The sequence below is a fragment of the Leucopleurus acutus genome, assembly GCF_964270905.1.
Source record: "Leucopleurus acutus genome assembly, chromosome: 3".
NCBI classification, from domain to species: Eukaryota; Metazoa; Chordata; class Mammalia; order Artiodactyla; family Delphinidae; genus Leucopleurus; species Leucopleurus acutus.
Genome location: NC_139145.1, coordinates 30,774,256 through 30,787,966, shown reverse-complemented (window position 1 = coordinate 30,787,966; position 13,711 = coordinate 30,774,256). Strand labels below are relative to the sequence as shown.

At 48.3% G+C, this 13,711-nt stretch overlaps 1 protein-coding gene across 1 annotated transcript in view; it reads left to right on the top strand.

Annotated features, from left to right (window-relative positions):
* Window positions 1-13,322, top strand: part of DOCK2 (dedicator of cytokinesis 2) — a 407,441-nt gene extending 394,119 nt beyond the window's left edge. Inside the window, exons 47-52 of the mRNA XM_082836577.1 lie at window positions 6,621-6,758; window positions 8,562-8,689; window positions 9,594-9,759; window positions 10,786-10,906; window positions 12,237-12,379; window positions 13,254-13,322. Coding sequence (XP_082692703.1) covers window positions 6,621-6,758; window positions 8,562-8,689; window positions 9,594-9,759; window positions 10,786-10,906; window positions 12,237-12,379; window positions 13,254-13,316 — 759 coding nt within the window. The 3' untranslated portion in view covers window positions 13,317-13,322. The remainder of the gene's footprint in view (window positions 1-6,620; window positions 6,759-8,561; window positions 8,690-9,593; window positions 9,760-10,785; window positions 10,907-12,236; window positions 12,380-13,253) is intronic.
* The last annotated feature ends 389 nt before the right edge of the window (window positions 13,323-13,711 follow it).

The window sequence follows — 13,711 nt, the reverse complement described above, 5'->3', positions numbered from 1 at the left end:
TATCTGCCCTCTCCTTGCATCCTTGTCCCCCTGCCCCTTCCCTCCGCCGTCTCCTTCTCTCTGACTCTTGCTGTGCATGTGTCTCCGTCTTTCTCCTCTCCTTGGAAGTTCTTTGCTTCTCCCCGTGCCCTCTCTGACTTTGGCCTGTCTCTGCTGCCCCCCTCACACCTCACTCCTGGCTCTGCTTCCCTTGCGCATCTCTCTCCACTGCCCTCCCTCTTTCTCTGCTTTCTCTCTGGCTCCCTCTCCCGTGTTTTCTCTCCCTCTTGCTCTCTCCTGCTCTCTGCCACTCCCTAGAGAAGAAACAATCCACAGACCCCTAGCCCAGAGGCATTCAGAGGACCAGGCTCCTGGTCTAGGCCTGCAGCAGCCCCTCCTCAAACATCTCCCTGCTCTCCACGGACCACCCAGCACCCAGGACGCAGGGTGGGCTCTGGAGGGTGCGCTGGGGGGAGGCTGGGGAGGCGAGCAGGGCAGCAGGGGGCAGCGTCTGCAGCTGCTGGCCCTCCCTCCTCCCTTCTTGCCAGTTACAGTGCAAAGAAAAGCGAGCTACTGGGTAGGGAGTTTTTGTTACTCTAGGGGAATTAGGGAGTGAGAAGCATTGGGTGCAGCCTCTTTTCTTAAAATAAGGATTCCTAATTCAGGTCCTTCTCTGCCTCTGCCAATTTATGCAAAGTGAGGCCTTAAAAATAAAATGCCAGGCGCTGCACAGATACACTCTCCTGAATGCATTTTGTGAGTCTGGAGTCTTCTCTCCCTTCTTACCTTGTGCCACCTGTGAAACCCAGACACCCCCAAGAGCCCCAGCCTTCCGAGGTCATCGTGTCCTTTAATACTCAAATAATGATACTCCCCGCTCCCCCTCCCCAGCTCGGGAAGCAGGAAGACTCAGCTTTGGTTGGTTCCCTTCCTCAGCTCTTTCTGGGGTGCCCCAGGGAGGACTAACATGTCACACAAATGTGTCTGGTTGCTGGGGGTCACTCTCAATCCATATCACTGTCCTGGGCCTCTCTGCTGCGCATGTCTTATCACCTGGTAGCGGACTCTCTGGATTGTATTCACCACACCCAAAGCATGGACCAGACTGTGGCCTCAGAGCACAGCCGATAGCAGGCCGTGCCTTCTAAGGAAATTCTTCCAAAGTCTTGCAGTTCATAGAGGGGCACCACAAGCAAAGGAAGGAGACTTTGAAAGCATGTATTTGATGTTACAGCTTCTAAGAGCCTGCAAAGGGGATTGCCCTGGGCCGCATTCCTCCCACTCAGAGTCCAGCATCCTGAATACTCAAAAGACAGCTGCCCTGCGCAGGGTGAAGGTGACCTTTTTTACGTTACACACAGCACATTAGCTCTTCCATTTTATTCCATTCATTCTTGCAACTTATATATATTTGAGTCCCAACTGTGTGCCACGCAACAGAAATAAAGCGCTGGATAAAATTGTGGGCCTGCTCCCTCCCTCCCTTCTTGGAGCTTAATTATAGATTGGATCTTGGTTTGCCAAAGCCAGATTCACTTTGGATCTTCTCAGAACACGAGACCCTTAGATTTCAAAGGGAGATGTACTTGCACCGCTAGCAACCCAACAGAAGCTAGAAGTGCAGAGTACATTATGTGTTCAAGATTTCATGGTTTTCAAGAGTGATCGCTTCTTAATTTTTTTCTTCGTAAAGATTTTCTCCCTATTTATTGGCATGGAAAGATGTCTCCAGTACATTCTTCTTGTCAACATTTCACGACATATTACATAGAGAAAACTACACATAACAAAAATACACAGCACACGGACTTGTCACTGTACACTTACGTGGCCACCACCAGATGAAGAAGCAGAATTCCTCTAGCACCCAGAAGCCTCTCTTGTGCCTTCTTTGAGTCATTGCCAGCCCTCCCCAAGGTCGACCCCTCTCCTGCTTTTACAGTAACCATTTACTTGCTTTGTAAAAATACTTTTTAACCACCCAAGCACTCATTGCTAAACGCTGTAGTTTACTTTTGCTTGTTTTTGACCTATATATAAATGGAATCACACAGTGTGCATTCTTTTGTGTCTAACTTATTTTGTTTACTGTTATGTTTTAAAATTGATTTATTTTGTTGTACATAGCAATCATTTATTCATTTTCATTGATGTATAATCGTCTATGCAGCTGGACCGTATAACTGTGCCAAAACATATTTATTTAGTTTTCAACTGATGGAGATTTGAGTTGATTTCAGTTTGAGGGTATTACAAGTCGTGCTGTTCTGAACATCTCTGTGTGTGTCTTTTTGGCACACACACGCACAATTTCTGTTGGATGTATACCTAGGTGTGGAATTGCTCGGTTATACTATGTTAGAATATCTGTCTTGAACAGATACCTGCCAAACTTCTATCACTATAGATTAGTTTTGTCAGTTCTTGAACGTCATAAAAGTGGTATTACACAGTATGTGTTACTGTGTGCCTGGCTTCTTCTTTTCACTGTAACGCCTTTGTGATTCATCCAGGCTGTTACATGCAAGAGAAGTTTTTCTTTTTTTGTTCTAAGTGGTATCCGTTGTGTGACTATACAATATACCAATACTATACCGATGTATTTATCCATTCTCCTGTTGATGGTGGGTTGTTTTCAGGTTGTGGACAGTGTGGAAAGAGTTGTAGGAACATTCTTGTTCGTGTTTTTTGACGGGCATAAACTCACAGCGTCCTCACTATCTCTCTAGTAGTGGGAGTGCTGGGTCACGCGTTTATCTGTAGCCTTACTGGATACCAAGAGGCAGTTTTCCAAAGTGGCTGAGCCAATTTACACTCCCACCAAGAACTTCTGTGAATCTGGGTTGCTCCACATTCCCGCTGACGCATGATACTGTGAGTGTTTAATTTTAGTCTTTCTGGTGGTTGTGAGGTGGTATCTGAGTTTAATTTTAATTTGCATTTCCTTTGCGAGCAACGGCGTTCATCGCCTTTTCATGTGTTTATTGGCTAATTGAATAGCCTTTCTTTGAAACGTTTGTTCAAATCTTTTACTTATTAACTGAATTGTCTTTTTATTAATAATTCATAGGAGTTTATATCTATTCTAGATATGAGTCCTTTGTCAAATCTGTGTATTGCAAATATCTTCATTCAGTCTGTGGCTTATCTGTTTACTTTCTAATGATGTATTTTTGAAGAACAGAAGTTTGTCATTTTAATGAGGTCCAATTTATCAATTTTTTTTAATGATTATTACTTTTGTCTTCACTTTATGAAATCTCTGGCTATCCCAAGATCATGACGATATTTCCTGTGTTTTATTGGGAAGTTTTATTGTTTTCTCCTATACTCTTAAGTGTGTGATCCATTTTGACTGACATGAAGTAAGGGGTAAATTATTTTTCTATACAGATTTCTAATTATTCCAGCACCCTTTGTTGAAAAGACTATTACTTTTCCCAACTTTGACATAAAGTGATCATATAGATGCCAGTCTATTTCCGGACTTCCTACTCTATTCCATTGGTCTGTTTGTCCAATGCCATATACTGTTCCTGATTACTGTAGCTTTATAGTAACTCGAGATCTGATAGTGACAGTACTGCAATTTTTTTTTCAAATTTGTCTTGGTCCTTCTAGTCCTTTGTATTTCCATATAAATTTTTAAATCAGCCTGCCAATTTTCACACACCCCCAAAACACATTGAGCTTTTGAATAGGAATATATTAGGCACGTAGATTAATTTAGGAAGAATTTCTGTTTTAGTGATAATTGATTCTTCCAGTACATGAATATGGAATCTCTCTCCCTTTCTTTAGTTCTTTAATTTCACTCACTTTAATTTCACTCAGTTTTGTGGTTTTCACTGGAAAGGTCTTTCACAAATTTTATTAGATTTGTTTTAAGGTATTTGATATTTTTAACTATTATAAATGGTATTTTTTTAATTTCTCAATATCATCACAATTTTTTTTTGGTATGTTTACCTTGTATCCAGCGACCTTACTAAATTCACTTAATAAGTCAGATTGTTTGTACATTCTTTTGGATGTTCTACAGACAAACATATCATCTGCTAATATAAAAAGTTTTACTTCTTCTGTTCCAGTGTCTCCCACATCAGGGCAAGAGTCAGTACTTCACAGAGTGGGATGTTTTAAAGATGATGTCCCATTCTCTGCCTAGTTTGCTGGTTTATCCTGAATGGATTTTTAATTTGTCAAATGCCTTTTATGCATCTATTGAGATACTCATATTGTTTTTCTTCGTTATTTTGCTAATTCAGTGAATTATATTAGTTGATTTTGGAGTATTAAACCAACCTTGCATGTATGACATAAATCCCACTTGGTTGTAATGTATTATCATTTTTATATATTTCTGGATTCTATTAGAAAATATGCTCTTCAGGATTTTTGTGTCTATGCTCAAAAGAGATACTAACCTATAATTTTCCTTTTTTATAATATCCTTGTTCAGTTCTTGTAACAAAGTTACCCTGGTCTCAAAAAGTGGGTTGAAAATTATTCCCTATTTTTAAAATTTTTAAGAGTTTGTATAAAGTTGGCATTTATTTATCCCTTAAATGTTTGCTAGAATTTGTCTGTGAAGCCATATGGGCCAGGAATGTTTTAAAGTATGTATTTAATTTAATAGTTTTCAGATTTCCTATTTCTTTCGTCCCCTTTTTGGTAAGTTGTATTTTTCTAGCAATTTGTCCATTTTATCTAAATATTAAATTTATGGACATAAACTTTTTTATAATATCCTCTTATGATCTTTTATAATGCTTGTACTTCCTATAGTGATACTCCTTTTTAAATTCTGATATTGGTTATTGGTACCTTCTATTTTTTTTTATTAGCCCTTTAAGGTGTTTATCAATGTTTTTGTCTTTTCAAAGAACCAACCTTTGGATTTGTCAATCCTCTGTGTTGTCAGTTTGTTTTCTTTTTCATTCATGTCCACTCTTACTTTTATTATTTCCTTCCTTTTACTCTCTTTGGGTTTAGTTTGCTGTTCTTCTACTAATAACTTGAGATGGATACTTAGCTAATTGATTTTCTGTCTTTTCTAATATGTAAAACTAAAGCTATACATTTATCTCCATTAGCAACTTTATATCTCACTAGTTTTTGTATGTAGTATTTCCATTATCATTCCCTTCTCTTTTTATTTATAAATTTATTTATTTATTTATTTATTTTTGGCTGTGCTGGGTCTTCATTTCTGCGCGCGAACTTTCTCTAGTTGTGGTGAGCGGGATCTACTCTCTCATTGCGGTGACTTCTCTTGTTGAAGGACGCGGGCTCTGGGCACTCGAGCTTCAGTAGTTGTGGCTCACAGGCTCTAGAGCGCAGGCTCAGTAGTTGTGGTGTGCTCCGTGGCATGTAGGATCTTCCTGGACCAGGGCTCAAACCCATGTCCCCTGCATTGGCAGGTGATTTCTTAACCACTGTGCCACCAGGGAAGTCCCATTCCTTTCTTTTTTAAATAAAATCTTTGTCTTGTGTCATGGATAGAAAATTTTTTTCTTTTTCTATATATTGCTTATTTAAAAAAATATAAAGTTTTCTTAAGCTCTCTTCATTCTCTGTTTCTTCCACGTTAGTCCATTCATTCTTTTCTTCCTCTCTCCCTTACTCCCTCCCTCCCTTTTTGCTTTTCTTCCTATCTGTTGGTTCTGATCTCTGTCTTTCACACTGGAGAATTTCCTTCAATGCCTGGTGATCCTTGGCAGTCTGTTCATAGTAAAGAGCGGGGCACTAAAAGAGCTGAATGAATTTCTGTGCATATGAGGGAAGGTATTGTCGCCTGGACGGCATTACATATGGTCACTGAGTGATCCACAGACGTCTGTATAACATGCGCCATTCACTTTCTCCAGGACAGACCCTTCAAGCTATTGCATATGAAGGTCCCCCTGGCTCCTGCACTGCTGGCAATCTGGGGACTGGAAAGTGAAGGTCTCACTGTCTATTAGTGTGCAGAACAACCCCCTATTTTCCTGTTTGGTTCCTCATCCCTGCCCTCTGTTGATAATATAAGAGCTTAACTGTCTCCCGTCAATTATCTCTTCCCCTCTCATCTTCCCAAGGCTTTTTACATCACTTTTTAAAAACTCCCCACGTTGTTAACATTTGGGTATCTTTCTTCAGCAACCGCATGAGGTCGTATCACTGGACTTCCTGTGTTGTGAGACCAGGCTGTGCCCAGTCCTCCTTTTCTGTTCAACCCTTCCCTTCTCCTATCTTCCAGCCTCTGACAATCATACCTTCCCTTTTGCATTGCCAAGAAATTCTTGGGCAAGGCTTTAAGTTAAAGCAACAGAGAGTCCTCTCCTCTGGTCTCACACTCTGCCCCTCAGTAGATTCTATAAGGTGCAGGCTTTCCCTAACACATGGCTTCTAATGGGGGTGGGGGGCGTCCAGCCCTCCTGTGGGGCAAGGGCAGCCGGAAGTCTTTCTCCTAGAGGTCTTGTTTTCAGAGCAAACCCCAAGGATTCAGCTTTCCCATTTCTCAGGGTTGGTGACCCCGCTTGAAGGTTTCCAAGACCCTAAAGCCCTCAACAAATTCTCAGCAGGCAGACTTGCTTCCACCACCTCCGTGGGGCCCGGTGGCCAACCTTTGGCTCATCATTTACCACCTTTCTCTCCAGATCCCCTTCCTGGGAGCTGGGATTAAGATCCATGAGAAAAGGGTGTCAGAAAATCTGCGGCCCTTCCACGACCGGATGGAGGAATGTTTCAAGAGCCTGAAAGTGAAGGTGGAGAAGGAGTACGGTGTCAGAGAGATGGTACTGGTGGTCCCTGTGGCCGGGAGGGGTGGGGCAGGGAGGAGGATGAGATTGGAGCCAAGGAACCTGCCCTTGAGGAGAAGGACCTGAGAGCCAGCAGTGCCAGGGCCAATCCAGGGAACCTTTCTGGAAACTTGGTCCCTCAAAAGTCACCCCAGATAAACACCAGTTACAAATTGAGGCCTTAGCACTCAAGGGACCGTGCTAATAATAAAAGCAATGTTGGTGAAGCACCTGTTATGTGCCAGTCTAATCTAAGCACGTAGGTCATTTTGTCTTCACAACAAGCCTGGGCGTGACTTTTAACCCCCTGTGTCTCTTCTGGAGGTTCCTAGGTGTAAGTGACTTGCCAGAGGCTACATGACAAGTGAGTGCAGGTCACTGCCCCTGGCTCTGTTGGCCTGCAAAGCCAGCGCTTTGGGCCACTCGTAAGCTCCCGAGTCCTCAAGAGGCCATCAGCCTGGTGCTCACGGGACTTCTTCTTTATCCTCTTCCCCAGAAAGTAGCATCATAAAACGGCAAGGCTGTGTGGTCCTTCAGAGGCCTTCTGGCCCAACCCTCTGATTTTACAGATGGGAAAACTGAGGCCCAGAGACGAGAAGTGACTTACTGGAAAGCATGGAGGTGAACTCAGGTCTCATCTTCTGGCGCAACAGTTTTTCCATGAGACAGGTCGCCTCTTCCAGCACTCCCTGTGTGACAGCCCAATGCAGTTCTGATGGCAACCGCCCAGAGTTAGGTGACATTGCATAGGTTAAGGGCAAAGTCCTCCACAAGACTCCCCTCACTTCAGACACCAGGGTTCCCAGGCCACCTGCACCTCTGACCAACTGGTTACAAATCTGGAGGTTTCCACCACCCCTTCAGGTCTGATAATTTCACAAAAGTCAAGGAGTCGGCCCTCCCTCCAATATCCATGAGTTCCCTATTCGCAGATTCAACCAACGGAGGATCAGAAATACTTGGGGAAAAAAATCAAGCAAGTTCCAAAAAGCAAAACTTGAATTTGCTGTGCTGGCAACTGTTTACCTCCCATTTACATTATAGTTACAACTATTTACATAGCGTTTACATTGCATCAGGTATTACAAGTAATCTAGAGAGGATTTAAATTCTACTGGAGGATATGTATAGGCTACATGCAAATACCGTGCCATTCTATGCCAGGGACTTGAGAGTCGCTGGATTTTGGTATCCTCGGGAGGTCATAGATACTGAAGGATGACTGTACTTATGATTACAGTTTTATTAGCAAGGAAACAAATCAGGACCAGCCAAATGAAGAGAAGCATAGGGTGAGGTCTGGGAGGGTCCCAGACACACAGTTTCGTGTCCTCAGGACATGTCACCGTATCTCTCCTACTGGCACATCCATGTGTGATTTCCAGCCGGGAAAGCTCACCTGAGCCTAAGTGTCTGGAGTTTTAATTGGGGTTCATAGGCATGATTGAATGAATCGTTGGCCACGTGGTTGACGTCCATCTCCAGTCCCCCTTCCTCCCCAGAGGCTGAGCTGATATTATCTGGCTCAGAGTCCCAGCCCTGTAATCACAAGGTTTGCTCTTTCTGGCCAGCCCCCATCCTGAGTCTTCCCATCAGTGTAAAGGGGCCACCATGAAAAACAAAAGACACTCCTACCAGTGGGGAAATTGCAAGGATTTAGACATCACCTCCCAGGAACCAGGAATAAAGGCCTGACAAATTCTTTATTAAACAGCTGTGCGTAGCCTCAGCCAGCCAGGAAGTTTTTGCTCTGCCCCACGCAGACCTGGCTGCTAACCACACCCTCCTCCCCGCCCGCAGCCCGAATTCGAGGACAGGCGAGTGGGCCGGCCCCGGTCCATGCTGCGCTCCTACAGGCAGATGTCCATCATCTCCATGGCTTCCACGAGCTCTGACTGCAGCACGCCCAGCAAACTCACCTCCGAGAGGTCAGTCCCCACCCCAGGCAGCCCCCCGTACCCCTGCACCAGCCTAGCCCTCAGCAAAGCCTCACTTCTTGCCCTTCTGTCCTTGGCTGTCCTTCTACATCTCCGTGCCCTTCTGTTTGAAAGCCCTTCCCCACCTGGCACCTCATCAAAACCCTCACAACTACCCTGTGTGGCTTATTGCCGTTGTTAGGGGGTCAGTCGAGGCCCAGAGAGGTGTGGTGGCCCTTCCTGAGGACCCAGCAGGACACCGCACGGCCCACAGGCTCCCCGTCCAGCCACCTCCATCAGCCAGCCTGAGCTCCTCATCTTCTTGCCTCTGCCGGGGCTCCCGTCTCCACCAACTCCCCATCCCAGAGCTCCTCCTCCTGTACCTGCCTATACCTCTGTCGGGGTTCCCCTCCCCGGCCAAGAAGAGCCTCTCCCCTTCCACTTTCTTGGAGCCATCTGCGCGACCCGGCCCGACTCAGCTAACGTAATAGCAGATCCTGTGATGGAGAACTCTCTCTGGGAGAATGTGCTAAGGGGTCCTTGACCTCATCTCTTGTCTACTCTGCAAGGTTGCTGCAAACACCCCTGTTTACTGAAAAGGAAATCGTGCCTCAGAGAGGTTGAGTGATTTGCCCAAAGTCATTCGGCTAAAAAGTGGCATAGATTTGAATCCAGATCCATATTTTTAACCGGTTTTCTCTTCCTATCACCAGTCTCACGGCCCGCTGCCTTCAGTTTTATTTTACCCTGTAGTTTGGGTGTTTGCAAATTAAGCCAGTGGCTCCCCAAACTCTGCCAGGTGAGCTGATCTACCCCCCAACCCCGTGGTGACAGCTCAGTCAGCCTGGGTCCCTGTAAGACAGTTCCACTGAAGCTCTTAACTGCAGTTTTTGCTGCTGTCCCTCTTGCCATTCAGCTTCGACCAGGAGTTAGCACCTCCCAAGGCTCCGAAAGTGGAGCAAGAGGAGCCGATCTTCCCAGGGAGCACTCTGCCAGAGGTCAAGCTGCGGCGGTCCAAGAAGAGGAGCAAGAGAAGCAGTGTGGTGTTTGCGGACGAGAAGGCCACGGCAGACCTGAAGCGGGTGAGTGGCCAAGGCTGGCTCTTCTCTGACACCCTCGGCAGATCTCCACTGCACGCCCGGCACACTGCCTGGGGCTCCGAGACGTGCGCCGCTCAAGCCTCACCCTCACGGTGAAGCGGGGTTCCCGAGGTGGCATCTCAGGGGCAGGGAGGTGAAGTGCTTGCTGGCGCCCCTGCGGCCTGGATGTGACAGAGTGGGGTATGACCCAGCCTGTCACTCTGTCCTTCCTACCATCGCAGAGGACTCTGAGGCTGGGGAGAGGCTGCCCGGTCCACCACTGAGCAGGAGAGCCGCCCTCCCAGGGCTGGGCCAGGTGTTTCCACCTCGGCCCTCTATCCCCACCCCAGGGCCATTCTAACCACTGACGTCTCAGACTCTGCTAAGCTCTTCCAGTGGACCGGGAGCCCAGCTGGGGATGCAGAGATGAACTTCTCACTGCCCTGACTTTAAGAGTTACTGTCTTATAAACAAATAACTATTTAATATGAGACTTGGTACCAGACAGCCCTGGGTTCAACCCCAGCTTCCCCCTGAAAGAGAGGTTTGTTGAAAGCATTCTGGGAGCCTGGAAGGGGGAGGGGGATTTACTCTCCTGGGAAGGGAGGGCTGCCGGATGAAAGGGCAAAGGCCCAGCTGAGATGCCTTCCAGCGACGAAAGAATCCCCCACAAACTTCCCAGTAGGCCTCAGAGGCTATTCTTGCCAGGGGGGGAAGGCCGGAAACAAGACTGTGTTTCACAATTCTAGGGGGCGTCATTCACACAGTAGTCTAAATGTATGCCCCCCCCCCCGCCCCACCCCCCCACACACAGCAGAGTTGTATAGTATACAACCTGTGCAACCATGCATGGCACGCTGACATAGAGTGACACAAAACAGAATAAATGAACTTGGGGCGGGGCCCATAGAAGCCATGGCAAACCTTTATCGCCGACTTTCCAGGGCCTAGAACTGCCTCATGCTAAGCCTCTGTGGTGTGTGTCTGTGTGTCTCTGTATGCACATGTGGGCATGATATATTCATCCAGCTTTCCAGGAAGCACGAGTTCATGAGTGATACCAACCTTTCGGAGCATGTGGCCGTCGCCCCCAGGGCATCCATCCTCTCTCAAATGAGTTTCGCCAGCCAGTCCATGCCCACCATCCCAGGTATGCACCCTGCCACCACCAGCACGGGGGGTATAGAGGTGTCTGGGGGTGGAGGAGGGTGGGAACCATATCTACATAGCAAAGTGAGCTAAGCACCATGGGGGTAAGAGGCTCTGCTCACAGCCCCGCTGTCCTCTGAGCTCTCCCCACATCCACCCACTTCTGTGGCCCTGCCAGGGCTGGAGTGGAGGTCTGCTGTCACTCTGGAGCTCAGGATCCACTGGGAATGTGGTATGTCCCACCAGGTGGTCCTGGGTTCTCAGTTAGCCAGGCCCTCCCAGGGATCGGGTAAATCTCTCAGCCTGTGTTTCCCTCTGGGGCCTGGAAGGCTGTTTCCGGAACTTACAGAAATCGCTGCCACATCTTACAGTTGCAGAGTGTTTGATGCACAGGTACTTCCATTCCCCCCATCACTCATTCATTGTCGTGAGGAGGTCTGCAGCTTACAGGTGACCTTTGCTAATTCACAGAGAGGGACCTGGGGCTCTAACTGGGGATGTAGCCTGCCCAAGAGCGCTCCATGTGGCACGTGGCAAGTCTCTAGTGTCCGCCAGTCTGTGCTTGCTGACAAATGTTCCTCCTTCGTTGTTTCATTTAAGCCTCAGCACAAACCTATGAAGCAGATCGTGTGACCAGCCCCATTGTATGGATGAGGAAACTGAGGCACTGAGAATGTCCATCTCCTGCCTGTCCCAACCACTAAGTAGTGGAGGCCCCTGGAACTGTACCCCTAGCGACTGCCCAGCCTCCCCAGGCAGGACACCCCCATGTGGCCGTTTCGCTCTTGTCCTCGCAGCAGGCCTCACAACGCCCTTGAGGTCTGTGCTCTTACCCCCAGGTACCCAAAGTCAAAACCGAGGGTCAGAGTCGTCTGTGTGACTCTGAGCTGGGGACCATAATCACCAGATGACACCTTGGTTGGAGATGCTCTCCTTCCGGGACCTCTGGGTTCTCCGTGTTGGAAGACAAGAGTGAGCCCACACGATCTCCCCGACCTGGCCAAAGGGCCCTGTTCCCTGAGGAAGTCAGAGCCCCAGTGGCCAGGGCCTTCCCCGACCATGGACCCGTGTTTCCAGCCCAGAAGCCCTTGGACGAGGCCTCGATCGGGTCACGTTGCAGGCTGCTGTGTGCGGGGCTGGGCAGGCCTCAGCGCAGTGGACGGACAGGCTCGACAGTCCCGGCACGGCAGTACTCGGGCCTCCCGCCTTCTGCCTGACCCCCTGCCTGTTCTCCCTGGATGCTGTCTCTGTCCCCTGCGCGTCTCCCATCTGCCCCCCGAAGTCACCCTCTCTCCGCCCACCGCTCACGGCGCCTCTCGGCTCTCCCGCAGCCCTCACGCTCTCGGTGGCCGGCATGCCCGGGACGGAAGAGGCCAACTCATCCCCCCGCCTCAGCCAGACCTTCCTCCCTCTGTCAGAAGGCGACAAGAAGACGCTCAAGCGGAAGAAAGTAAATCAGTTCTTCAAGACGATGGTGAGCTCCCAGATAAGTGCAAGGAAGGGGGGTGGGTGTGGGGAGGAGGAAGGGAAGAAGGGGAGGCGCAGAGAGGAGAAAATGGGGGCGTGTGTGTATATGCGCGTGTGCACGGTGTGGTCACCCTCAGGGAGGTATGGGCAGGGCCCCCTAGGGTGGGGACGGTGGCCAGAAATGCCCAGAGTGCAGTTCTCCTCTTGGTCCCCAGGTGGCTGCCCTGAGCAGGATGGACCCCAGCTGGGCTGCAGGAATGTGCCAGACGGGTGTGCAGGGCCCCTGGGGCCTGAGAAACCATAGCTGTCCTTTGCTGCACCTGGGCAGCTAAAAGTGCTTTTTAATTCTTTTGGAAGAACTTTCCTATTCAACTTATATTACAGAATCCTACTATTTAAAAGTTTTGTTTCCAAGCCCTGACTTCTCAAGTCCCGTCTCCTATCGTTACTTGTCAGTCTTTGCTCAAGATGAAGGTACCACTGACCTTCACCACCTTGATCCTCAGGGTGCAATTAAAGCAGGACTCCGCTGCCGTAATAACTGCAAGTTCACCGTGAGCGTGCAGTGAGTCAGGCACCATGCTAAGCCCTTTCCAAACATGATCCCATTTGACCTTCTGTGAGGATTTTATCAGGCTCACAGAGTTAGGTAAGCGACTTGCCCAAGTTCACACGGTCCACGAAACAGCAAAGCCTGTGTTCTAACCACAGCGTGGCACAGCCTTTCTGGTCACATCAGTCAAAGTCACGGCAGCTCAGGCTCACTGGGTTAAGGGAGGGGTCAGCTCAGCAGCCCTTGTGAGTGGGACAGGAAGCCCTGCTTTGGTGCTCATGAGAACCCCATTTTGGGTTGTGTCTCTTTATCCTCTTCTCCCGCGCAGCTGGCTGGCAAACCTGCCGAAGAAGGCAAGCAGACCTCCAACTTAATGTCCACCGACCTGTGAGATGCTGCTGACCAGGGCTGCACCTGGGGAGACAAGGATGGGAGTTTCCAGAAGAGGAGACACACAGCGGGACATTGATGCCTCTAAGAGTGGGGAGACCGTCCATCGGTTGCCTGCACTCAGACAGAGGGAGTGGGCTGATCTAGGCCCCAGAACTGTCAGTGGCGACAGACCCAGTGTCACCAGGGCCAGTGACCCGGTGCTGGGTGACGATGCCCCACCTGGATTCTTAGCCACACGAGGATCCAGCAAGAATGCCTTCTCCCAGTATGCTCTGCCCACATCCTGGGCACACCTTTTTATAGCCCAGTTTCTTAGGTATAAGGAGCTATATTTTTGTATCATTTTCTAAGCTTAACAGAAAAGCTTTTTTTTTTTTTCGGTACGCGGGCCTC